General features: G+C 41.1%; 1 protein-coding gene across 3 annotated transcripts; it reads right to left on the minus strand.

Moving 5' to 3' along the window:
• Positions 1–1,183: 1,183 nt before the first annotated feature.
• Positions 1,184–25,196, minus strand: LOC142158989 (ras-related protein Rab-10-like). Of its 3 annotated transcripts, none has more exons than XM_075213471.1 (6): positions 24,840–25,188; positions 21,470–21,530; positions 20,970–21,123; positions 10,353–10,442; positions 3,185–3,286; positions 1,184–1,542 (listed from the first exon to the last, which is right to left on the minus strand). In XM_075213471.1, the coding sequence occupies exons 1-6, from the start codon at positions 24,964–24,966 to the stop codon at positions 1,462–1,464; spliced, it is 615 nt and encodes a 204-aa protein (XP_075069572.1). In that variant the 5' UTR covers positions 24,967–25,188; the 3' UTR covers positions 1,184–1,461. The 3 variants fall into 3 exon arrangements, with proteins under 3 accessions (XP_075069572.1, XP_075069573.1, XP_075069574.1); XM_075213472.1 differs by having other exon boundaries at positions 20,970–21,108; positions 24,840–25,183; XM_075213473.1 differs by lacking the exon at positions 10,353–10,442 and having other exon boundaries at positions 24,840–25,196.
• Between the last annotated feature and the right edge of the window lie 2,267 nt (positions 25,197–27,463).

Below are 27,463 nucleotides of genomic sequence, written 5' to 3' on the forward strand. Positions count from 1 at the left end.
CTAGAATCTGACAGGTTGCTATAGGCAACATCTACATTTTTTCAAACCCAGTTTAGTAAATATACCCCCTAGAGACTATAGAAAGACCTGACACCGCAAAGAAATTGCCTTTCTTTGTCATTGATGATGTCTTTTTTTTTTAATGACTTTTCTTCTTATCTGCCCATTTCTCTACAAGCTACATCAGTGTTTCCCAAATCCAGCCCTCAGGGACCCCTAACAGTGCATGTTTTCCAGGTCCCACAGTATCATCAGTGCAATTATTAGTACCACCTGTGGATCTTTTACAATGTGTCAGTCAGTACCCACTATACCTGGGGGTAAATGTATCAAGCTGAGAGTTTTCCGGCGGGTTTGAAAAACCAATCAGATTCTAGCTATGATTTATTTAGTACATTCTACAAGATGATGGCTAAACTCTGACTGGTTGATATAGGCAACATCTCCACTTTTCAAACTCGCCGGAAAACTCCCAGCTTGATACATTTACCCCCTGGTCTCCAGCAAGAAGGTATGGAAAACATGCACTGTTAGGGGTCCCTGAGGACCAGATTTGGAAAACACTGCTACATAAACAAGTCTTTAAGGCTGGGTTGGCTGTCCTTCCTTCAGTCTTGGTGATCACAGCTTCACACTTGGGTGATCTGGCTTAACACTTTGCTGTGATTCTCACTGACTCCAATGAAGCGTCACTTAAATAATTTACTGACACAAGTTATGGTTTATTCGATCTGAGAAAACCGTTACTGATCTTGTGACCAGCAATACCCAGCTTAAAACTTTATGCAGCCACTTTAAAAGCACTCTTCACAGCACCTCTGATTCATGATCCATTGCATCAGCAAAACTAGATCAATTTTCCAGTGAAATAGCTGACTTCCTGGAGACCTTCGCTAATGGGATATGCACTTCAGGAGTATAAAATTTTTTCATATCATCAGAAGCAAAGGATAACAGACTACTAGTTTTCCATGACAGCATCAGATTTTTCTCAGAAAACTGCTGCTCATCTTTTATAGTCTGCATAACCTACAAGGAAATGGACAGGAAATACTGTCTGCATTCATTCATTCCCACTAATATTATTATTGACAAAACAGTTCATTTCCTGATTCAATTCAGTGATTAGAGAGAGTATGGGGTGTAGTTTCAGAAAAAAATTATCATATACCTTCATTTTATTTATAGTGCTTTTAATACAGGAATCTGTGGCAGTGTGAAAATAAATACATAAATATCTTTTACAATGCAAAGGCATTGTAAGCAATGGTTAGTGCAGTAGTGGAAGCATCACTTTGTACATACATACATATTATATACTTGACAGCTTTTGCCATTTTTGTAATCAAGGGTAACGTTAGAGAATACTACTCTGGTATCCATTTGAAACTTCCTTTCAGTGCATTGAATGCGCCACCATTTGAACTTATTTTCAGCGCTAGAACGTGGATTAAATCTCTGTCACCTACAAGCCAGACATGAAGGGTTTTTCTTTGATTCTTGCAAATTCACCACGCTTCGATCTATCAATAATGATGACCTCTAAAAAGGAAACAATGAATTTAAGGACATTAAAGTGTAGTATAGGTAAATAAAACATCAGGCACACCAAAGATTGCATAACAAATTAGAACAAAGTTGTGAAAAATAAGCACAAGAAGCCAAGAGATGGAAGCAGAGTGTAAAACATAGAGCACAATCCACAGCCACAGTGCAGAACTAATCGCCTGCTCTCTGATTTGCAGCCAGAAGGGGCTAAGTTTTGCCAGTGAGACACGATCAAAGTCTTATGAGACTAAGTTTTACTAACTATGCCTTGGAGCAATCTTGTCCTCACCACAGGACAGGTAAGTAGAGTGATGATAATAATAATAATAATGCAGACAGTGGGTCTGAGACTGTCCCCATGTGGACTTTCACAATGTTGGGATGTATGGCAAAGAGGTCTTTCCTTTGGGTAATTCTATGTATTTTAAACTTGTAAGCACCTTCACATTTTATTGCAGCCCATTTAACTGAATACAATCTCCCAATCTGGCTCTTGAACCAAACAAGGATGTGCACCCCTGGTGCAAAGGAAAAGGATATAACAGAACAGTTTTTTTATACATCAAAATATTATTTACATAGACATCGGGAAAGTAAATGTATCAAGCTGAGAGTTTTCTGGTGGGTTTGAAAAATGGAGATGTTGCCTGTAGCAACCAATCAGATTCTAGCTATCATTATGCAGAATTTACTAAATAAATTATAGCTAGAATCGGATTGCTTTTTTCAAACCCGCAGGAAAACTCTCAGCTTGATAGATTTACCCCCGGATGTGTTATGATGCAAAGTACAGATCTAATCAGCAGGTTCAAGTGCACAGATTGGAAAGAACACTGACAAATAATACTAGGGATGAGAATTTGTTCCAAACATAAATGGGTATCATCAATTTTACACTTTTTCCTCAAATGAAGTGGCCCAGCCAGTTTGAACCCCACCAGATCATCCCTGTTACTACATTGGAAAGTTCCAACATAAATAATTCACCATGCTGAGGCTTTCAAAAATGATGGCATGGCAAATTTATTTGGGAAGGAAGCAAACTGGCAGCATCTCTGCATGTTGAACAGGTTAGTGTGGAGGACTGAAATACCTATGAATAGCTTCAGCACAGGTATTCCAGGGGAGGATCCCCCAACTAAATGAGATGAATCAGATCTCTGAAAGTGAACATCTACTTTAAGTATCTAGTCATTGTTATTACACCACGGCATCTAACAAATCAGACATTTCTTACTTCCTGTAAAATCACATGCATAGACAAAGCAGCTCATTCAATTCAACTCAGATACTGAGCGTAAATATGCTGTGTTGCAGTGCTGGGTATTACTTTAGGACCTTGGTGGGTATGACTATCATCTGATTATAGAGGAGCAGTGTTTGCCTTCAGAAATTTGGTACAATGCCCAGTAAATTTTAATGATGCTCCTGGTACTTGCGGTTTATTATAAAAAAAATAGATTTAGGTAGAAGTCTACTTTAACAGCAGTTACATATGTTCACATTAATCCTTAGTAGTGAAGGGGATAAGTTTTTTTTAAATTATATCTGGAGAGAATTGTAATATATATATATATACTTTGAGGGTTTCAAAAGCCTTGACACATCTGGATGTATGAATTTGTACAACACTCACCTTTGCATATATGGCCTCTGATAATATAAAAAATGCATTCTCAATATTGATATTTTCTTTAGCACTTGTCTCAAAAAATGGTATCCCATGTTCCCAAGCAAGCTAGAAAACAAACAGATGTGCAATGAGCAAATGTTTTGTTCCAGAAAGTAAATAGCAGATTTACTTATACTCACTAGCTTTACTTAATGATATATAGTCTGTGGGATAATATCTCATGGTACATCTCGATAACGCGAAACTTATTCTGTACATTAGACATACATTGTCCTTGTCATCATCATGTACAGTGAAAAAAGAAAGTACACCCTCAGTGTTTTACATAACAGGATATAGTTAATAAGCATCTAGGGCCTGATTCATTAAGGATCTTAACTTAAGAAACTTCTTATTTAAGTCTCCTTGACAAAACCATGTTTGCACATAAGTTAAATACTGACTGTTTTTTCATGTAGCACACAAATACTTAATAGCTTATTTGTACACTGAAATTTAAAGTAGATATTTGTGTGCTACATGAAACACAGACAGTATTTAACTTATGTACAAAACAGAATACTAATTTGCACCCCTTGAATTGTAACATGGTTTTGTCCAGGAGACTGAAATAAGAAGTTTCTTAAGTTAAGATCCTTAATTAATCAGGCCCCTAGTCCTCACCAAGTCTCAACATTTTGTAAATCTAATCTCATTTGACAAATAACACATTGCCTTTCTCATTATTTATTCAACAAAAAAAAAAGCAAACACATAGAAGCCAAGTGTGAAAAAAGCAAATACACCCAATGATTCAGTAACCCTAAATCACCACCTCTAGATTACCATCCTTGAGTGTTGGTATGAGGTTCTTGTGGTGTCACTCTGGTCTTAAGGCATGTTGTCATATTTTGGCAAAACCAAATAAAAAAAATTCCACTTTGGGATCATCTGCCCAGAGGACATTTTTCCAGACATTTTGGGTTTCATATTGGTGCAACTTTGCAAGCCTAAGCTGTACTGAAATTTTATTTTTATTTTGGAGAGAAAGGGCTTGTTTGATCTTTTAAAGATGGTAGTATGAACTGTGACATTTGCTTTTATGACAAAGACCTATGGGTACCAGAATGTAACTTTTTCTTGCAATTTCTCAGAGCATCTTTGGTAGAATTTGCAGACACACAGCAAACTGACAACTGTTGTCTTCAATGTTCTTCTCACAGTGTTATGATGGACTTGTTTGGAAATGGCTTCATAACCCTTCAATGAGCAGCAACAATTATGTCTTTGAGGATTGAAGATGTATTTTCTCCTTGGTATGGTGTTAACACAAGCCTGAATGCTCCAGACCACATGTACAAAGGTTCTACATTTATTCAAAGGTTGTAGCACTTCCAGATGATCAAATAATGAAGTTAGCAGAACCTGGCTCAAATTAACTATATTACATTACTATATACAAATCGGTTACATGGCTTCTGATGATTTGCAGATTGTAAAGGCATCTTTGCAAGGAAAATTTGTTTAGTCTGACAAACGAATAATGCAGTTATGTCTGTACAATTAAAGTGAAGCAACATCAAAATTAATTTGTTATGTTATTTAAATGTAAGTATTACCGACATTCTTAATGTTTTACAGTGTTATTGCAAGAAGAGTAAAAGACAGATTAGAGAGCTCCTATCACCTATTTTGTATTGATTTAAGAGAACTACTGAAGCCAACATTGATTAAAGGGTTTTTTCTTGGGTGTTTTTTTACACAAACTACTTTTCCCCATTTTAAAGCATTTTTTACGACATGGCCACTTACTGTGACAGAGTGCTCTGCTGTAATGCTGCTGAAGAGATAATGAACAAGACACAAGGGGAAAAATGACAGCAAGCGCTTGGCTATATGGCTGCAACACTTGTCCAGTCAGGTCAGGTGCAAGCTGTCATTTCAGTCTTTCGGGAGTCCTCCAGCAGATCTGACCCATTGTTGCAGCAGAGGTGCCCTAATGTAATAGGGACCAGAACCTGCTTTACTGAACAACCAAAGGGTGGACCTCCACAAATATACAAGTGTGGAGCAAGGAGTGGTACTAGACTCCATTTAAAATGTAATTTGTTTGTATATTTAACAACTATAGTGAGCTATACTGCTCCCATTGTCCATCATTACTCAGACAGTGCTGTCATCTCAACGTTTCCATAAAATGCAGGATGGAAAATCTCTACACAGACTGGGTTGGAGAATTAGGCCACATGGGTTAAGGGTTTTTTTGTATGGGTGAGCTTTTTATTAAGCATAAAATTAGGTAGTGAGCAATATATAGGCACTGGATATTAAGGGTTTTGTTTTGCTAGTTTATAGTGTTTCTACAGCTCGATAAGAATATGTGCATTGTAAGAATTTGGTGGGGAGGTTGGTGAATTCTTTATTGGCGTTGTATTTAATTGGACGCCCATACTAGGCATTTTGTAGATCGGTTTTTTTTGGTAGAAAGAAGTAATTTTGCTAGGCTTTCTAAGCACCTATTAGAAGTATGTATTCCTGTTGAATGTGTTTGATTATGACAGAGCACAGAAAGTGAGCTGGTAATGTAATTTACCTTAAAATAAGTGGAGGTCGTCTAGCCTGCCCTTACCTCCATTGCAAGCAAGATTCACTGCTGTCTGAATGATTGACTGTCAAATGCTGCAGTACCAGCGCATCCAAGCAGCGCAACACTAAAGCTAATGTCATGATAAAAACAGTTTTCTTGTATCAGGATCCAAATCATTTATAATGAGAATAAGTGTAACTTATTTACAGACAACTACACTGTTGCTATACTGCTTGTGGAGCCCCTTGGTGATGGGCCTCAGTGTTCAGTGCACCCTCTCTACACCCTCACTGTTATTCCATTGAGAACCAGAATAATATGAATAAAGCAAAGTTTGCATGTGCAGGTCACCAATTCTGATTTGGAAACATGGGAACTGCTCTTACCTTCATTTTTTAGCAGTGAGCAAATAAATCAGTCCATGGGTCTGTACACCTGACTGAAATTCATCCCTGATGCACTATACAGTTAATGATATAATTAAGATCATTCTTGTAAGTGAAAGAGGCAAAACATCTCAGTACAAAAGTAACTTTTTTTGAAATATCAAACATTTGCACTACTTAACAACAGGGACAATGGCAACACTTCCAAAATAACACATAGGTGTCTATAACCCAGTATTTTGTCACAAGAATGAGAACGATTTTGCTCACTGTGGTCCTAAGTGCAGGAGTCCACTTACTGCTGGGAATGACAATGCTCTGCTCATATGACGGTAATATAGCGCAGGTTAGACCACAGACACACATCCAGCTGTGCAGATGCAGCTATTTTTACGAGATATTCACTTTTGCACCACTTTAGACACTTCTTTAAATGAAACATTATGGTAATATGTCAAGTGTTTTTTTTTAGCTTTAATCTCTGGCTGCCTAGGAGTTCTACATTAGAAAGTGCATGCAGTGTGTCTGAAGTGTTCGGGTTATCACTTGTCACATAGCATGCACCATGTGCAGCCATTCTGTGGTGTGGACTAATAAATATAAGAATGCGTGCAGCACTGACATCTGTGTCAGCCCAGGCCCTGACGGTATTACGCCGCAAGTTTATAAAACATTTGTCAACATTGTAGCCCCCAATACGACCAATTTGTTCAACACTATCCTAGAGGGTGCAGCCTTTGTCTCTGGAACAACTAAAGCAAACTAATCAGGGCATATCATCACTGCCGCCACTTCCAACTGACCGGAACACCCCCCTCCTCTTAGCAAGCGAAAGGGATATATCACTTGCTTTATTAATATGTCCACAAAGTCATACTGCATAATTTAGGAACCTTGGGGTTTACATAATAACTTCAGGACACAATTCTCACTCAAATGACATTTACTAAGTCAGCATGAATTTCTAGTTAACCCTTTTTTAATCTTATACTTTCCTGATTTAACCCCCCCCAAAGTTGGATAGTCAATGTGATAGTCAATGTGATATTTTCTGTACATATTTAGAATTTTTACTACGCATACTTGTATGCCTTTATAAGTGTATCCAGCGTTCCTTCACTAATAACATTTAAACAAGAATGCATGCAGCCCATCAGTTCACTAGTGACCAAAGTCATCACTAAGGCATCAGTTGTGTAAACATTGATAGTCATGCAAAATGCATTATAAAAGGTAAAAATCCAGCTTGTGTTGTATTGCTGTGTAGATATTCTGTTTTATTTTTTCATATTTACTAATAAGCAGCAGGTTTTAAATAGAAACATGTAAAACTTGTAAAATCAGACACATTTTGAGAACTATTTTTTACAAATTTTAAGTCAATGAAAGCACTTAACACTTAAGCAGTAAAAAAATCACACATACAAAAATGATTGAAAGGTTGTTTTTTCATATCCTGACTTACATCAATTATTTAATCTACACTTTAAAAACAAAAACTCATACACAATAAGTTCTAACAGAATTATACATGTTTTCTCTTATTTAAAATACATACCATGTAAAACCCCAATTTAAGACAAATGCATTCAAACAAAGTACCTCTCACTTGGTCATTAAAGTTGACCTGTGTTGCATGCCAAAAAAAACCAAAACAAATTGTGGACACTTTGAAAATATTTGATGATTTGTCTAGTTGGCTGTTTGTCAAAAACAAAAAATGAAGCATTTATGATGTTTCTTTAATCAAAGCTACACTGACTGGAAATATTTTTATTTTTACAATACCGTAATGCCTGTAGAATCTGTGCCCTCCCTCTCATTTATATATACTAAGGAGGCCCGCCAGTAAAGGGCAGGTAAAATAAAATAAAAATAAATTTTAACTATCAATCTATTGGTATTTCAGACACTGCTGACTAAATGCACAAAATGTACCAACATGTCGGCCTCACTTTATCACTGTTTATGGGACTATCCTGAGAAATTCTGGCTTCAACTTAGGGTTTATACCACCTCAGCACTTTAAGACTTTGTACCCATATCCTCGATATGGGCTATTTTATACCTATGACAACGATGAGAAAAATAAAAGGAAGTAAAAAGCTCATGTTTGCAGAGTCAAGAGTGTTGATGGAATAGACTTAGAAGGATGTGGAACACATCTTGATTTGGGACACTTATTTGTATAGCAGCAGCCAAAAAATGGATTAAGACAGCTCAAGCTTCTATGTCATTGTTCAAGGAGAAGCTATTCTATATCCGGAAAATGGACAGGCTAGAAGAAGCTTTACATAAAGAACAAAAATCGCACTATTTCTTCTGATTTGGGAAAGTTTAATTGAAACACTCTCTGCAATAATCAAGTCACAATTAAAACCTGCTTTCACATGACGAGTTGGTTAAGTAACAAGACCACTAATAGGAGACCCACCAATCCTAATATGACTAATACTTGGGCTTACACAAGAGGCCCCACAACTCCTTACCCCTCCTTTACCTTCCCTCCCAACCCTTTCCTCTTATTGTTTCTTTTCACTTACTTGAAAAATCAAAACTCAAGTTTATCCTTTGAAACTCATAATTACTATACAATTGAAATCATATAAAGATAATATTTACTGACTTATAATAATGCTGCTAAGATATGTTCAATTGTAACAGATATGTACATATTACGATTTGATTGTGTCTTTATTTTACAATACGTTACCATAATGCAATAAAACATATTATAAATTCCAATAAATGTGGCCCAAACATCAGCATTTTTTCTAAAATACTACGGTCTCATCCAGCCATAAATAGATACATGTCTGTCTAGCTTGTGTATATCTTGCCCTAACTGTGATTCATATTTGCCTGTAACTTTAGCTCCTGAAAGCTATCATTTTGTCCAGCACACTAAAATCATAGGGTAATGAGTATTTGCTTTTGATTGGATAAAACCATAAAGTTTCATTCAAGCCCAAAACTTGTGAGTGTTTGTTCTGTTGTAAAATCTGCACAATAAAGGAGCGAAGATGTGTCTTAATATCATTGGTGCTTTGATATGATATCCATTATAATATACTGCACCTTGAGGAATGAGGCTGTGTTATATAAATACGCATTAGAGGTGACCTGTATATTAGGAATAAATGAATATTAAGTGCACAAGACTAGGAAGAGGAGTGCAATTGTGACTTTGTCAAACTGTCAAGAAAAGTTTTGGCAACTGACGTAGAAGTAGGCAGAAGGAAAGGGACTCTATTTACAAGGTTATGGGGTCAGCAGCATTTGTTACTTTATTAAGCTGTGAAAATCTCAGGATGGTGTTGCTGGTTATTGTCAATGAGATCCGCTGGATCACTCACCGGGATATCGCTGTGCGCATAGAATTAGGCTGCTAATGGGGAGAGAAAATACTTTGTGGAGGAGGGGGGTCAACGCGGGGCTCCAGAGCAGCCCTGGCTATTTGCAGTGGTACATATTAATAGCTATGGCATTGGGGTCATATAGGGATCCCTTAGTTTTCAGTATCAGCAAAACTTCCAGGAGCATACAAGACATAAATCCATGAGTGCATTACAAGGAGGAGTGGGCAGCATGGTGGCTAAGTGGTTAGCACTTCTGCCTTACAGCACTTGGGTCATGAGTTCAATTCCTGACAATGGCCTTATCTGTGAGGAGTTTGTGTGTTCTCCCCGTGTTTGCGTGGGTTTCCTCTGGGTGATCCGGTTTCCTCCCACACTCCAAAAACATACTGGTAGGTTAATTGACCTTAGTCTGTGTGTGTGTCTGTGTGTTAGGGAATTTAGACTGTAAACCCCAATGGGGCAGGGACTGATGTGAGTGAGTTCTCTGTACAGTGCTGCGGAATTAGTGGGGCTATATAAATAAATGGTGATGATGATGATGAAGAGAGGCGGATGTCAGTGTCAATTTTATCCCAAATAAGGATATCACATTTCCAAGAAGGTAACAAATAAAGTCAATGGCTAATAAATAAGTTTCCAAAGTTTTAAACAATGGAGAAAACTTTAATACGTGAATTAAAAGACATTTTTCAAACTTGCAGTTTAACAAAAAGGTGCAATCAATATTGCAGAATGAGAATTCCATTCCTTTCTAAGCAACATTAGTTCCTAATGAGAGAGCTGCATGGTCAGGCGCATTACAGATGCAGTGTACCCAGCTAACTCAAATACTTTTATATGCAGAGATAATCAATGCTTACCTTTTCCCCTCTCTCTTTTGAAACCTCACGTTTGTCTTCCATGTCACACTTATTTCCCAAGAGAACTACCTCCACTTCTTCACCAGCTTTCTGAATCACAAAAGCAAATTGCAAAGAGACAGTGACTTTCTAAATGGATAGCTTTTGGAAAGCACTAAAGCACACGTCCATTGTAGATGAGAGGCAGTCTTACAACAGAAAGCACTTACATTTTGAAAGCCAGTAATATGAAGTCTGACACTTTTCTGCATTTTCATTCAGAATTAATTTAGTCCAAGAATACTGAACCGGTTACAGGCTTTCAGTTCTTGCCAAATCAAATTACTGGGAATGGCAAGTAGATTATAGTACATAGGAGATTGAGATAAACACTTTGGTAAAACTTATCAATGGAAACAAATGCCCTACAATGTATAGTTGATATATGAACAGATATCTGTTTTGCTGTTTTTAACAGGTGAACCTTAAAATGTGCAATTTTAAAATGAGCACTTTCCATAAATACTATATATAGATTATAGTGTTCTAGGACACAGGGTCAATGTTATAGACACGTTTAAGGTTCTAGATGCTAAAGCTTTACTGTACTTATTGCAACAGTTATTGATTACATAGGGGCAGAGCCCATACTTGTCAACTCTCCCGGGAGACTCCAGAAATCTGGGTCAGTCTCCCGGACTACCGGGAGAGAGGGCAATTCTCCCGATTCCTGACCGGCTGTGGAAAAGTAAATGGAGGGGGTGGGGCTTATTGGCGTCGTGGCTAATGGCACAATTCTTTGAGCCCCGCCCCCACACACCCACCTGCCCCCCGGGACATAAGCTGCCAATGTTGGCAACTATGGCATAGCCTCCAAATTGACACTACAAAGTTCAGCATTCCCTGTCGGCTACTGATCCTGTACATGCCTCACAATACATAACTGGTAAGATAGCTCTCAATTTAAAAACACATGACCATCTGACCCAATATAGAAGCTCTCCCTGTTTAGAATTATGGCTATTCAACGACAGGAGTGCAGTGAAGTGGCAGGTAGCTTATCATATGTCTGCAAATGTATGTAATTAAGGCTTCTGCATGTTATTTATTATTAGAACGGCACTGGTTAACTCCTCCTGCTCTAGCACCTGCTGCCATTAATAAATTGATTTCATTTTGTGTATCAAAGTCAACAGTTACAACTATGTAAGTTATTTATAGCTTTATATGGCTAATAACATAGTATTCCATTACCTGTAGTTAGCCTTTAAAGTAAATTATATAATCCAGTGAGAGATCCAAATTGCATTAATGTACCAAAGAGGTGGCAAGGAATTAAGTATTTAGTCTCAAGGTAATTTTGCTGGTTAATTACAGATTTATTTACCTAACTGTCACAATTTAGGCCTAAAAGACCAACAGTCCCTATCAACATTTCATTAAGATGTCTGGATGACTTGACTCAGACCCCTCGCTTCTGAAGAGAGGCACAGAAAATGCTCTGAATATCTGTGTATGTACCACAGTAAGCCCGGTGGTCACGGATCAATGTAGAAATACAGCTAAGGAGCCATAGTAGGTGAAAAAACAAACAATGTTTATTGCTGGAGAGACTGAACAGATGATGTAATAATGGTCTTGTAGAAATTACCAGGTATACACAGTTGCAGGTAAACAGGAGGTGTGGAAAGATTCCAGGCAGCAAGTACAGGGAGATGCACAGGAAAGTACCAGGTTCACAGATGAAAACAGGGCCGCAGAATGTATGTTGGGATCCCAATGCAGCATGATCACAGGAGCAAGGCAGGAGGAAGAATCCACAGGGTGCAACAACAGGATATGACATCAATAACCAGCAATGTGTGCTGGGAGTGACAGGTATATAAAGGGAAATGAGAACACACCCAGGTGAATGGAATAATAGTGAAGCAGAGTTAACTCCTAAGTAACTAGGAGCACAACAGGCACAATAGCAGCACCTCTGGTAATCAGAGGTACTGCTGCAAACACATGAAATGAACACCAATGATAAAGTCTGATAGTCCAGGAGGCAGGAGCTGCCAGGCAAAGCAGTATGCTGCAGGCAGATCGTGACACCTGGTCAGTATGTAGCTAATGGTCCTAACCATGAGGACAACATTTACAGCAGATCAGAAAAGTCCAGGGACTCACATACCTGTCACGGGCACTAGGAGTCTTTACCCAGGGATCACCAGGTGATAGGCTTACCAGAGCAGTATAGGTGGTAATATGGTACTCTGGTAGCAGGGTGATCACGGAACAGGAAATAGCAGATGATGAGATGCTCAGGAAAGTCTATGACTAGCAGCACTGGCAATATGGAGGTAGTAATACACGAGGAACTGTATGGACAAAGGACACGTGAAGGTAGTCAGTGGTCTGCGGTAGCAAGTTGTACCACTGCTATAGTGAGGAGGAATGTCCAACAGAAACGAGGAGGTGATGAGAGTCAGCGGTCTGCGGATAGCAAGTTGTACCGCTGTCTGAGTGAAGGAATGGAATCCAAGTGGAGGTATCCGGGGAGTCAGTGGTCTGCGTTAGCAAGTTGTACCACTGCTATGTGAGAGGATACTGGAACAGGTGAAACTGTAAACAGGGGGTCAGTGGTCTGCCACTAGCAAGTTGTACCACTGAATATATCTGTGAGGAGGTGCACGGGGAGAGACTGCAACACAATATATACACGGGCACCTTGACTTTGATCCACAGTAATATGCACAATATAAATGTATAAATGACTGAACAACACTGCCAATATAGAAAGTCTCTTGAAGTAATCCAGCATGAGATAACACAGTCAATGATGGCAATAGACTCAGCGGATAGTACACTCCAGAGGAGAACCAACACAGTCCAGCAAGGTATGCAATACACAGCACAGTCAATGGGAAGTATGCATACCGTGGTTCAGGAGAAGGCAGTCAGACAGGAGTGCAGAGATACCTGAACGGCAGGAGGCCGGCAGGATGCAAAGTCCCTGGATGGGTGAAGCGGTGGTCTAGCAGGTGCAGCGCACAGGTAGGTAGACCAGCAGGGAACCCAGGAAGGCGTGGAGAGCGGATCAGCAGTAGATGGATGAGTAGCGCTGAGAAGTAACAGCAGCGGGTCTCTGCGGGAACACGGAGGTAGCCAATAGCAACCAGCAGGTGCAGTAACGATGGGACACCGGAGCAGAGTTGAACTGGAACAGTTGATCACGGAGAGTAGCGGGTAGCAATAGTGGCAGCAGACTCAAGGAAACACGGGAGAGTTGACAAGGGCTGAAGACTGAAGCGCACAGAGGCAGCGGATAGGAATCAGCTAAACAGTCACGATGAAACCCAGACGGGTTGCAGGTTGAAGACTGTAGTGCACGGAGGCAGCAGATAGGAATCAGCTAGCAGTCACGATGATGAAACACAGACGAGTTGCAGGTTGAAGACTGTAGTGCACGGAGGCAGCGGATAGGAATCAGCCAAACAGTCACGATGATGAAACACAGACGAGTTGCAGGTTGAAGCCTGTAGTGCACGGAGGCAGCGGATAGGAATCAGCTGGCAGTCACAATCATGAACAGGTGAGTGGATGTGAATGAAAGGCTGTAGTGCACGGAGGCAGCGGATAGGCATCAGCTAACCGTCCCAATGATACATGGTAGAGTTGAAGTGGTTAGAAGACTGTAGTGCACGGAGGCAGCGGATAGGAATCAGCTCACAGTCACGATGATACAGTAGATGGTAGAAGTGGTATGGGAACCACAGTAGTAGAAGTGGTTTGGAAACCACAGAGGTAGAAGTGGTTTGAAAACCACAGGAATCAGCTGGGCTGAATAAACGAGGAAACACAGGAACACCTTCAGAGACTCATGGGGAATGAGACTCCAAGATCAGGCAACGTGGTGTTGACCACAGGTGCTTAATATAGGGAGGTTGCCTGATCTGCCAATTAAGTTAAAGGAACATACACTGGAGGTATAGAAAGGGCTGCGCATGCGCAGTCCCTCAGGATGGAGGACGGCCACGGTTCCTAAATGTCCGGGAAGAAGCACTCACAGTCCGGTGAGTGACAGTACCCCCCCTTTTAAAGGTGGGCACAGAACGCCTGGAACCGGGCTTGTCCGGATTTTTGGAATAAAACTTCTTCAGAAGGGCAGGAGCATTAAGATCTTCAGCTTTGATCCATGAACGCTCTTCAGGACCAAAGCCCTTCCAATGAACGAGGAAACGGAGGACTCCTCGCGAAATTTTTGCATCCAATACCTCAGTAATCTCGAAATCCTCCTCCTGATGAACTTGAACTGGCTGCGGTGCTGAGGGAGGAGTCGAGAAACGGTTGATGAGAGGTTTGAGCAAGGACACATGGAAGGCATTGGAAATCCGAAGATTCTTAGGAAGAAGAAGTTTAACACATACTGGATTGATAACTTGAATGATCCTATATGGACCAATAAAACGAGGGGCGAATTTCATAGATGGAACCTTCAAACGAATATTTTTGGTAGATAACCAGACACGATCTCCAATTTTTAGTGGTGGAATAGCCCGCCTCTTCTTATCTGCGAAAGACTTATATTTGTTAGATGTCTTCTTTAAACAGGTTTTGACCTGAGACCAGATATTTTTGAAGGTCTGACAAGCAGTCTCCACAGCAGGAACTTGGGTGGGCGGGAGGGCAGGAAATTCCGGAAAAGATGGATGGTGACCGGGAACCACCAGCACTTGACTTTTTGAAGATGACTCCTGAGATCCATCTTCAACGTCCGATGACGTCACGAATGCCCGATGAAGAGGAAGGCGTTCAGACTGAACCTTATCACACAGATCCGTAGATGAAGGATCCTGTGGAGGAGGACCTGGTGAAATAGACGAATGCTGTCTTTTGAATGAAACCATTTGAGAGAGACAACGATGATGACATTCAGCTCCCCAAGATGTAACTTGAGAAGTGCGCCAGTCAATCCGGGGAGAATGACATTGAAGCCATGGAAGGCCTAAGACAATCGGACTTGTCGTAACAGGAAGAATTAAAAACGAAATCTCTTCATGGTGTAGCCCACCAATCTGAAGCGTTACTGGAGACGTACTCTGGGTGATGAGACCATTGATGAGACGTGATCCATCCATAGCAGTCACAGTAATCGGTGTTTTTAAAGTGATCACTGGTAGAGACCATTGATTCACTAGAGATTTAGAAATGAAATTTCCTGCTGCTCCAGAATCAATCAATGCCTGTGACTCAAAGGATTTGGTAGCAAAGGAAATCGTAACATCAAAAGCGCAGGCTTTTAATTTCGTAGAAGATGGAGAGGACTCCAGGAACCCTAACCTTATCTCCCCAGTATTGGTTAGAGCCCGGCATTTCCTGGGACAAGAATTGAGCATATGCGTAGAATCGGCACAATAGATACAAAGTCTATTCTTTATTCTTCGGTCCCTCTCCTCTAAAGTTAATTTGGAGCGACCTATCTCCATGGGTATCACCGGAGATGAAGCTGGGTGAAATTGAGGATTTGAGAGAAGAGGTGTTTTAACCGAAGTTGTTTTCTCAGGTTCTCTTTCACGAAACCTCAGGTCTACCCGATGGCAAAGAGAGATCAAATCTTCTAAAGAGGAGGGTAGTTCTTGTGAAGTCAGTGCGTTTTTAATTTTATCGGAAAGCCCCTGCCAGAAGGCGGCAATTAATGCTTCAGTGTTCCATTGAAGTTCAGAGGCTAAGATCCTAAATTGAATGACGTACTGAGCCACAGTGCGAGATCCTTGGCGAAGACGGAGAATGCTGGATGCAGCGGAAGTAACACGACCTGGTTCATCGAATACACTTCGGAACGTGGAAATAAATTCGGCACTATCCTGTAACAATGGATCGTTTCTTTCCCACAGAGGAGAAGCCCATGCGAGAGCTTGTCCAGAAAACAATGAAATAAGATAGGCCACTCTGGAACGATGGGTAGAAAAATTTTGAGGCTGGAGCTCAAAATGAACTGAGCATTGAGTAAGAAAACCCCTACAAGTTTTGGGGTCTCCATCGTATTTTGACGGAGTAGGCAGGTGAAGCGTGGAAGCCGTAAACACCTGGGATGGCACTGGGGAAACGGAGGAAGGCACAGGAGCATCAACAGTAGTTGTGGCATCTTGCACGGACGTTCTTTGGGAAGCTAACGCCTGGTAACACCGCAGTAAATGCCGTTGGCGAACTTCCTGTTGCTCAATACGGGTAACCAGATGCCGCAGCATCTCTTTGGCTGTAGGTTCCGTATCTGGGTCTGTCATGGCCTGATCTTACTGTCACGGGCACTAGGAGTCTTTACCCAGGGATCACCAGGTGATAGGCTTACCAGAGCAGTATAGGTGGTAATATGGTACTCTGGTAGCAGGGTGATCACGGAACAGGAAATAGCAGATGATGAGATGCTCAGGAAAGTCTATGACTAGCAGCACTGGCAATATGGAGGTAGTAATACACGAGGAACTGTATGGACAAAGGACACGTGAAGGTAGTCAGTGGTCTGCGGTAGCAAGTTGTACCACTGCTATAGTGAGGAGGAATGTCCAACAGAAACGAGGAGGTGATGAGAGTCAGCGGTCTGCGGATAGCAAGTTGTACCGCTGTCTGAGTGAAGGAATGGAATCCAAGTGGAGGTATCCGGGGAGTCAGTGGTCTGCGTTAGCAAGTTGTACCACTGCTATGTGAGAGGATACTGGAACAGGTGAAACTGTAAACAGGGGGTCAGTGGTCTGCCACTAGCAAGTTGTACCACTGAATATATCTGTGAGGAGGTGCACGGGGAGAGACTGCAACACAATATATACACGGGCACCTTGACTTTGATCCACAGTAATATGCACAATATAAATGTATAAATGACTGAACAACACTGCCAATATAGAAAGTCTCTTGAAGTAATCCAGCATGAGATAACACAGTCAATGATGGCAATAGACTCAGCGGATAGTACACTCCAGAGGAGAACCAACACAGTCCAGCAAGGTATGCAATACACAGCACAGTCAATGGGAAGTATGCATACCGTGGTTCAGGAGAAGGCAGTCAGACAGGAGTGCAGAGATACCTGAACGGCAGGAGGCCGGCAGGATGCAAAGTCCCTGGATGGGTGAAGCGGTGGTCTAGCAGGTGCAGCGCACAGGTAGGTAGACCAGCAGGGAACACAGGAAGGCGTGGAGAGCGGATCAGCAGTAGATGGATGAGTAGCGCTGAGAAGTAACAGCAGCGGGTCTCTGCGGGAACACGGAGGTAGCCAATAGCAACCAGCAGGTGCAGTAACGATGGGACACCGGAGCAGAGTTGAACTGGAACAGTTGATCACGGAGAGTAGCGGGTAGCAATAGTGGCAGCAGACTCAAGGAAACACGGGAGAGTTGACAAGGGCTGAAGACTGAAGCGCACAGAGGCAGCGGATAGGAATCAGCTAAACAGTCACGATGAAACCCAGACGGGTTGCAGGTTGAAGACTGTAGTGCACGGAGGCAGCGGATAGGAATCAGCTAGCAGTCACGATGATGAAACACAGACGAGTTGCAGGTTGAAGACTGTAGTGCACGGAGGCAGCGGATAGGAATCAGCCAAACAGTCACGATGATGAAACACAGACGAGTTGCAGGTTGAAGCCTGTAGTGCACGGAGGCAGCGGATAGGAATCAGCTGGCAGTCACAATCATGAACAGGTGAGTGGATGTGAATGAAAGGCTGTAGTGCACGGAGGCAGCGGATAGGCATCAGCTAACCGTCCCAATGATACATGGTAGAGTTGAAGTGGTTAGAAGACTGTAGTGCACGGAGGCAGCGGATAGGAATCAGCTCACAGTCACGATGATACAGTAGATGGTAGAAGTGGTATGGGAACCACAGTAGTAGAAGTGGTTTGGAAACCACAGAGGTAGAAGTGGTTTGGAAACCACAGGAATCAGCTGGGCTGAATAAACGAGGAAACACAGGAACACCTTCAGAGACTCATGGGGAATGAGACTCCAAGATCAGGCAACGTGGTGTTGACCACAGGTGCTTAATATAGGGAGGTTGCCTGATCTGCCAATTAAGTTAAAGGAACATACACTGGAGGTATAGAAAGGGCTGCGCATGCGCAGTCCCTCAGGATGGAGGACGGCCACGGTTCCTAAATGTCCGGGAAGAAGCACTCACAGTCCGGTGAGTGACAATACCAATGTAATTCATTCCATCACACAACATCTAATCTCTATATCCTAGAAATATAAAGATAGGCTGACCATGTCCAGGTCCAAATCATCACCTATGATAATAGAAACTGTGGACAGTTTACCAATGTACTGCGGTCCTGTTTCTCATGAGACAGAACTGCTGGACTTGTCAGTGGAGCCCAGTGATTGTTCACATCTGTTTTCATGTGTTCCCCACAGTTCCCTGTTATACTTGGCCTACCTTTGCTTATGACTCAGTCTCTGCATTGAATGGAAGACAAGGGATTTGGCGTTTCCTCTGAATATTGCTACTGTCATCCTGAGACACTCTCTTATGTCCTCATGGGTATACAAGGTGTCACAAATGCGGACAGTGAGACTGCTTCCTCGGTATCATGAATTTAAAGATGTCAGCGATAAGAACAATGCCTAGGATTGTCCGATTGAACTTCTGTCAGGAGCTCCCATACCTTTCAGCCATGTTTATTCTGAGTAAGAATACAGCTGAGGGGGTTTATCTGACCTTCAACATCTCCATCCCTGTATTGACTATAGAGAATGTAATTATCTGGAGATGGTTACACGCAGTATGAATATCCAGTGATGCCCTTCGATCCCTAGACGTGTTCAGCACTGTATGGGATTTCTTGGATCAGTTTGTGATGATCACCCAACTTACTCAGAAAGATTTCTGTTTAACTGGTCTGATGTGGAGGCTGTACTTGTACCTCTTAAAAGTCTTTATTTCTGGTATTATTAATGTCTAATCTAATCCAGAAATGCCGACATGGACACACCTGATTCTGCTGTAGGAGGTGTCCTTTCCTAGACTATTAGATCTAAAATTATATTAGACTATTAGATCTAAAATTATATTATATCCTTATGCCTACTGTTTTCGTCAAGATGTCATCAGCGGAAATAAATTATACTATAGAAGAACAAGCCATAATAAATGCCTTCTTTGAACGGATGCATCTACCTGAAGGAGTGTTTCATCCAGTAACAGGTCTTACAGATCATCAGAACTTGAGAGTTCATCAGACCAGCCAAAAGATTGTCAAATAATCAAGGTGGATTCATTGTATTCACTATTTCATTGTCTTATTTACCAAGATGCAAGAATGGAATAGCCAATGTCTGGTCAAGTTACTGCACTTTGTCCATGATTCAACACCTACAAGCCACCCTAGCTTAAATTCTATCAGGAAATCCTAAATTATATGAACTTTTGTGCCACTTGTGCTCAGAACAAAACTGTGTTCCTCCAATAAGTCTACTTTCAAAGTTTAACCTACTTCAAACTCTTGAGTAAGTATTTGCTGGACACTAGGAAAGCAATCTAAAAGACAAACCAAACTTTGGAACAATACCTGAGATGCCTTATTCGTTATCTACAAGTTCACCAGATGGACACCTTATCTACAGCAGTTTGCTTCTAATAATAATCAACATAGTTCCATGCTTTACATGCAATCCAGCTTCCATTCCTGGTTGACATTTCTACCCCAACTGTCACTGACAAACTTCCAAAAGAACCAAGAGCTGCATCATACAACACTCCAAGAAGCATGCTATAAAGCGTCTAACAGACACTTCTCTCTGATTACCATGTAAGAGATGACGTTTAGCTGTTCAGCACATGAAATTAAAGATTTAATTTTCAAAACTGTGTGAAAGGTTTATTAGGCTCTTTAGATCCTAGTGCAAATAAGCCTTGTGACCTTTCGCCTGAAATTCCTATAAAAATGCATCCAGTTTTTCACTCAGGTCTATTGAAACTCTGCAGAGAGAATCCATTTACTAGGTTCTCATATCCTGTACCCCATCCACTAAGAGTTGATGGAGAAGATGATACGTGGTGAAAGAATTGTTGACTCAAGAATATTTCTAAATAAGTTACCGTATCTGCCAGAGAGGAGAGCTCTTGGGAGCCTAAAAAACTGCCTTGCTTGCCTGCCACTGATACGGTTATGCTTTAAACTGCAGTTCTTGAGATACTATTCTTATGGCGTTTTATTTATTATTATTCTCTTTAATTTATAAGGCGCCATAAATGGTCCGCAGTGCAGTACATAGGGAGTGAACAGAGCACAATCCTGGAGGTAGGAGGGCGACGGGCTAATCAGAGTGGTAGTGAGGTGGCAGGGGGAAGTGTGGGTCGAAATGAGTTTGTAGATGTAGATGTGATTCACCTGTTCCTAAGCAACGGCCAATCAAAATAAGCATGTGGCTATTAAAACTCATCAACTTACTGTTTCCCTTGCCTTGTGATTTTCCTTATTGCTACCTGTGTACTGAGTAGGCTTGTCATTTACATCTCTGCTTGATTATATGTATTCTAAGAGATAGATAAAGCAGTTTATTTATTTAGACTAGCAAATGGGCCTATATATTCTAATATTTTACATTTTAACTGTTGTTTTACTTGCTATTATATCACTTACCTGTTACTTTTTCTTACCATTTTAATATCTTTCATCCATAAAGATGTGTTTTCAAATGAGTTTGGATTTGTGATATCATAAACAAGAACAAAGCCTTGAGCACCACGGAAATAGCTGACACTTAGGGTATGGAATCGCTCCTGTCCTGCTGTATCCCTGAAAAACATTTTCCTGAGAAATGAGAGGTTTTTGCAATGTCTGACTCCGTAGAGGTATTCCTAATAAAGAGACAAGCTGCAGAGGAGTAGGTAACATCCCACTGGAGATGTTGCCTATAGCAACCAATCAGATTCTAGCTGTCATTATTGCAGAATGTACTAAATAAATGAGAACTAGAATCTGAGAACTAGAATCTCCACTTTTTCAAAACCCGCAGTTTGATCAATTTACCTCTGTGTGCTAAAAATCTGCAAGTCACACCAGAAATAGTGCTTTGAGAGTGTAACAAAGCCAAGAGCATCAAAGCTTACTCTATGTCAAAGCTATAAGCAATTTGTCAACAAGAATAAAAACTTACCAGATCTGGAGTTTTAATTCCGTGTCGTCAATTTGTATTGTTTTCGTTTTAAAATCAATACCTGCAAAAATAAAATTTATTGTAAAATTAATTTTCGATTTAGAAACTATATTTATAGACTTTTATATGCATAAAGGGCCACATTTAGGGGGAGATTCAATTCAGCGCGCTGTGTCTGGCTGGAATCTCCGCTCCTTTTTCCTTGCAACCTATAGAGGTGTGAGAAGAAGTGAGCAGAGATTCCCTGTCATAATGGCCAGCAATGCTCGTAGCCGGATATCACAGTGATGTCTGGCAGCACATCGCCAGCAATTGCATTTCCTCCATAGAGTCAGGAGTAAATCCTGCTAGAAAGTGCAATTTTTGCACCTCGGCAAAGCCATGTCATTGTCAGCGGGTTCAAATTTATAATGCGGCGACAGATTTAAATTTGGGGGGGTAGGACATGCAAGTTCACCTCTAAATAGCAGTGTAAACATAAAGTATTTGTCCTGCAAGAAAAAAAAAAATTGCATTTGCACACTTTGCAGCACAACCTGGTTTGTCCAGGTGCAAGTTTGATCACTTTAGCTGAATTTGCTATTAACTTAAATGAAGCCCACTAGAGTAGAGAGGCCACCTGACTGTGACTGTGGTTGCCATGGTAGTGTCACGACACTGTGGAAACTCTGTAAAATTATAAATAATTAACAGCAGTCTGAAGAAACAATCCATGGAAAAGGCTTTTTTTTGCCAGTGATTTATGCTAAAAACACACCTCATTGTTTTCATGGAATTGCTGTTTATAAGTCTCAAATTACAGACACAAAAGGCAAACAGTGAGAAAGAGGGACTGTATATAGAAATAAGGAGAGTTGGGCTGATTTTCCAAATAAAAAGATGTGACAAATTAGCAACTTTTTAGCCATTTTTTTTTTCAACTCTCTGGTGCCAAGACAAATTAAGTTAACTTAACCCTATACAGTACCTTTATAGTTAAATAGAAGAATCAAAATAAGGTATTTATGGAAAAGCATGATTCCAATTTAAAGTCAAGCAGGTCAAGCTTTGTGACTAACAGGAAATGTGTCATTATTCCCCTGCAGACTGATTAGTTCAAGTGGAAATGCTGTGTCTCCAATTAAACAGCAGCTTTTAGTTTCATCCTACAAAATAGCTTCAGTAAGAGGTTTGCAATTTCAATTGCCACTTCGGGCAGCAGAAGAATTTGGCACTGCCTAGTGCTGGTGCACAGGTCTTTATAAGAGATTCCTGCAGCCAGTCCTATGAATATCTCAGACTGTGCTATCATAAAACGCTACATGAAATAATAGAGATTACAGATAAAACATGCTGTGCAAACTGTATTTGACCAAAAAATATGAAACTGTTGATTCTTAAAAAAATAAATAAAACAATGAAAATGAATAACAAGTTAAAGACCATACAATAAAATATGATAATATATAGTTATGTTTTTATAAAATATTTTCCAGTGCACTATTCACTGTTGAGTTGCAGTACAAGTTATTTCAAGCTTACTTCTGATGAGGTAGGTAATCTGGCAGTCATTTATTTTTCTATAGTTAAGTATTCTCGTGTGACTTTACTGTCTGTTAATGGAGGTAGGGTGACTTCCAAGGCCTGCTATGATACTTGGGCCTTCTACCACCACACTGGCGATGCAGCGATTTACTACCAGCTCTGCACTCAGCCCTGCAGGACAACCTGTCTGCTGCACTCATTTCTCCTGCAATCAACCTTTACCTCTCCACCTCCCAGCACATTATCATGGACATATGCTTAGTACTTTAATAATCTGCTCCACCACTATGTACCTCTACTCTATGAACTCTTCGGGTCTGAGTCATTAAGGAAAGTAGGGCAAAAAAAAGGAGTAAATGGGGTGAAAATGAGTTTATTATTTTGCACATAATTTAAATACTGGCTGTTTTTTCTTTCATCTAGCAGACAAATACTTGATAGCTTTTATTTTTACACTTAAATTTCAGGTTGATCTAGGACAAGTCCTATCCCAAATATAAATCTGTCCACATATTTTAAATTTACCTCCCCCTCCGACGTAACATGGTTTTGCCAAGGTGGAAAGTTACTCCTTTTTCCTTTTTTATGCTTTGCTCTACTTAATGACTCAGGCCCTCCATGTCTCTCCACATTACCTCATCACCCAACACTAAACTTCATTGTCCTAATTGTTCCTAGGGTCTGTTCACCTCCCTCCTCTAGAGTAGGCTCTCAGTCAGGATCCTCTCTACTTCATGTCTGGCCACCATCCATGTACCTCGTATGTGCCTTGTGATGTATTTTACAGAATTCTTCTGTATGTCTGCAATTTCTTCTGTTAATTACATCCAAGCATTGATTATTTTGATGCTGAACTTCCAGCCTATAACCTCCAGACAGTACCCACATCACATGGAGAGCAGAATAATAGACCATATTGCTAGGATCCTGCCTGCACAGATCCTCTTTGCTTGAAATAAATAATTAAGGGGAGAGTGCTGGTGCGACCAGGCCCGGCGCTCCCATTAGGCAAGGTTAGGCACTTGCCTAGGGCGCCGGGCTCTGGAGGGCGCCACAGAACTGGAAATTAATTTTAAAACTGTACGGCGACCGCTGACCATACCTGTTACGGCCGCCGCACAGCATTCAGATGCATGGGGAGGGGCGGAAGAGGCTATTTCTCACCACCGCCGCCTCTCTGCTCCGTCTCCTCCCCTCCACTTACTAGTGTCAGTGAGTGGAGGGGAGGAGACGGAGCAGAGAGGCGGCGGTGGTGAGACAAGGTAAGAAAAGACGGGGTGAGGGGGGAGGAGGGCGCCGATTTTTGCGGGGGGGAGAGGGCGCCGATTTTGCCTAGGGCGCCATGGACCCTAGCACCGGCCCTGGGTGCGACTGAGTAATGCATGGTAGCATCTATGCACTTGTAGGGGTTATATAAATGTGTTTTGTTTTGGAGTTTTTTTGCAGGTGGGTGGGGCTATCCAAACTGGGATATCTGCAATAGATGTTATAAGCATTTAGGGGGCTGTGAGGTAGGGTGCAATAGACATTTGTAGGGAGAGGACTATGCAATGTGGGGTTCTGCACAATGTAGACACTCTGTGCATTAAACAACAGCATAATAAAGCAAATGGATCTAAACTTATCAACTGAAACAGACTATACACCATAATGCACAATCTTCAACAAATGCATGTTTTAAGTGGAGTACGTATCAAATATATGTTAAGAAGTTCTTTATATATGCAGCAAATATAATTTATAAAACGCGTTCCCATTTTAAAATAAGTTTGGCTTCATTCTAAACTGTGCAAGTTCTGCAAATGACTTACTGACAGCTCCAATAGTTGCAGAATGTTTAACTCACCCACAGTGGAAATGTAGGAGGGAATGGTGTTTTCCGTGTACCTGCTCACAATACATGTCTTTCCGACGTTTGAGTCCCCAGCCATCACCAGTTTAGTCACCAGTTTCTTATCTCCTGACCCTGCCATCCCCTGATCACACTGGTATATGCCCTCTAGCCGCTGCCCAGACCGATGCTTTGGGCACAGGGTGTGTTTGCAGTGAGAGACAGAAGGCGGCACTACAGTACAGCACTTTTCTTCCGCATAGCTACAACTAAAGTTGTGAAACCCTCTTCCTGGACACTGACATGCGATTGTGATACTAGCAACAGGCTGAAAAGCTGAACTCCCTTTCTGGTCTGCCCCAATGACTGTGTATTGCACTGACTTACTTCTCTTTATTACTACTGTCGAATGCTAATGCAAATAGAAGTACATGACCACTAAGAATTGTTGCCCGCCCTCAGCAGGTCACAGAGCGCTGTAGACTATAGCCTGTAGTGCCTATAACTCTGCTCTCCTTATACTTACAGCCAAATGCCGGCTCCTGATTCTTCACCCAATCGCTTTTACCCGCTGCCTATAACGTTGTGTCTGTAAAGAGAAGCTGCCACTGGCTGGTAGCAGCGTGGTTATACATGAAACGTGCTATTGCTGCTGTTATCAGTGGACATGACACTATCCTGTGGAAAACCATCGGGGCTTACTTGTTTATTTTAATTAGCAGTAACAATACACTGCATTATCGTAGCGTTTTGCATACTTTATTACATGCAGGCATTTTTAAACCCTACAGGACCAAAGAATGACCAGGCTGCAGCCAAGGGCATGAGGCTTTTGGGGGCGCAAGATTTATGGGTGTGCAAAATTTTGACAGGGAGAGGTATAAGCTGAAGTTAATTTTAAAATAAGAGAATAGTTGTTTGCCAAAAAGAAAGAAAACATTAGCGAAAAGTGTAGTAAGGTTTTCATCTTGACAGACTCCCATGGTAAAGGCATACTTGCTGACATCAGTACTCTGGAGCAGTGCAATGCAATTTGTGCCATATTGCCCCCCCCCCCCCCCCCCCCACTGTAAAATTATGTGTTTGCATCATTACATTGTGGGGCGGGGCCAAAATGGTGCGATTTGCATTGCACAGCTCCAGGGCGCCGAGGTCGGCAAGTATCCCTGAGAATCGCAGCATTTTGGATCTAATTCTGCCCACTTTAGTAGGAAGTGGGCAGATGCGGGAGGCTGCCATACTCTCCCGGGAATCGTGAGAGTTGGCAAGTATGGGTAAAGGTTGAAGACAATGAGTCACAGATTTTAAATTAAGAACAATTTCTTTTTACCTTTAGCCTTTTGTTGAAGGCAAGAGAGAGACACAAGCGTATTAGCCTAGGGCGACCTGAACCCTTCTTTTGTGTAACTTGTTATATGAACTGGAGATTGTATGGTCTGTTGTTTGATTCACACCAGCTGTTAGTTACATATAGTTGATTTTGTATGTTTTTCTCGTGCAACTAATTCTGCATGCATATTAATTTTGGGGATCCTGACCTTTGTCAATTTAATGTTATTCCTTCCAAATGACTCTTAGCTATTGGGTTTCTGTAATTTACCTGGAGAGAAAATCAGAGAATGTAGAAAAACCTCTGGAATCTGCTTTACAATCAGTAGGATCTTTTCTACCTGACCATGATAATGAGATGTCAGATTTTGTTTTATCCTATTACAGGAGTCTCTGATGGCTTTACCAATACTGTAACTCAAGATTACATATGATCAAGTGGTGCTGTCATGCATTGAGACGTAATCTGATTCATTCATGCAACATTTGTGAGATTCCTTTGTCACATCGCAACTATTCAGTGATCACATGTAAACTTTTCCATATTCAAAATGTGCTCACCAGCACAACAAATGCAGTTATTCACAGTTACATAGTATTAGGGTAGGCTACAATCCTTATAACAGCTGCAAAGTCCAGAATGTTTGTCATTGCAAATGCTGAAACCAGTTTAATGTCCCAGCATGTGGAATTCCATGATCCCCTCAACCCACCTTAAACATTTTGGGCCTGTTTCATTAAGGAAAGTTTTCTCCTAGACAAAATCATGTTACAATACAAGGGGTGCATATTAGTTTATTATTTTGCACTTAAGTTAAATACTGGGGGGTAAATGTATCAAGCTGAGAGTTTTCCCGGCGGGTTTGAAAAGTGGAGATGTTGCCTATAGCAACCAATCAGATTCTAGCTGTCATTTTGTAGAATGTTCTAAATAAATGATACCTAGAATCTGATTGGTTTTTCAAACCTGCCGGAAAACTCTCAGCTTGATACATTTGCCCCTGGCTGTTTGTTCATGTAGCACACAAATACTTAATAGCTTTATTTTTGCACTGAAATTTAAAGTTGTTTTAGGACATGACCTATCCCAACTAAAATTCTGCCATCACATGTTACAGTTAGCTCATTCTCCAATGCAACATGGTTTTGCCCAGGGGCGCAAAGTTACTAATTTTTTTTGGCTTTACTCTCCTTAATGAATCAGGCCTTTCCTGCTTATGTGATACCCGTCATCAACACCCCATTTCATTTCCCCTCCCTCACATTTCCTCACTTTTATGAATATGTCTATGGTTCCCATGTGCCGGGGT

This window comes from Mixophyes fleayi, chromosome 5, assembly GCF_038048845.1.
Source record: "Mixophyes fleayi isolate aMixFle1 chromosome 5, aMixFle1.hap1, whole genome shotgun sequence".
In the NCBI taxonomy this organism is placed as follows: domain Eukaryota; kingdom Metazoa; phylum Chordata; class Amphibia; order Anura; family Limnodynastidae; genus Mixophyes; species Mixophyes fleayi.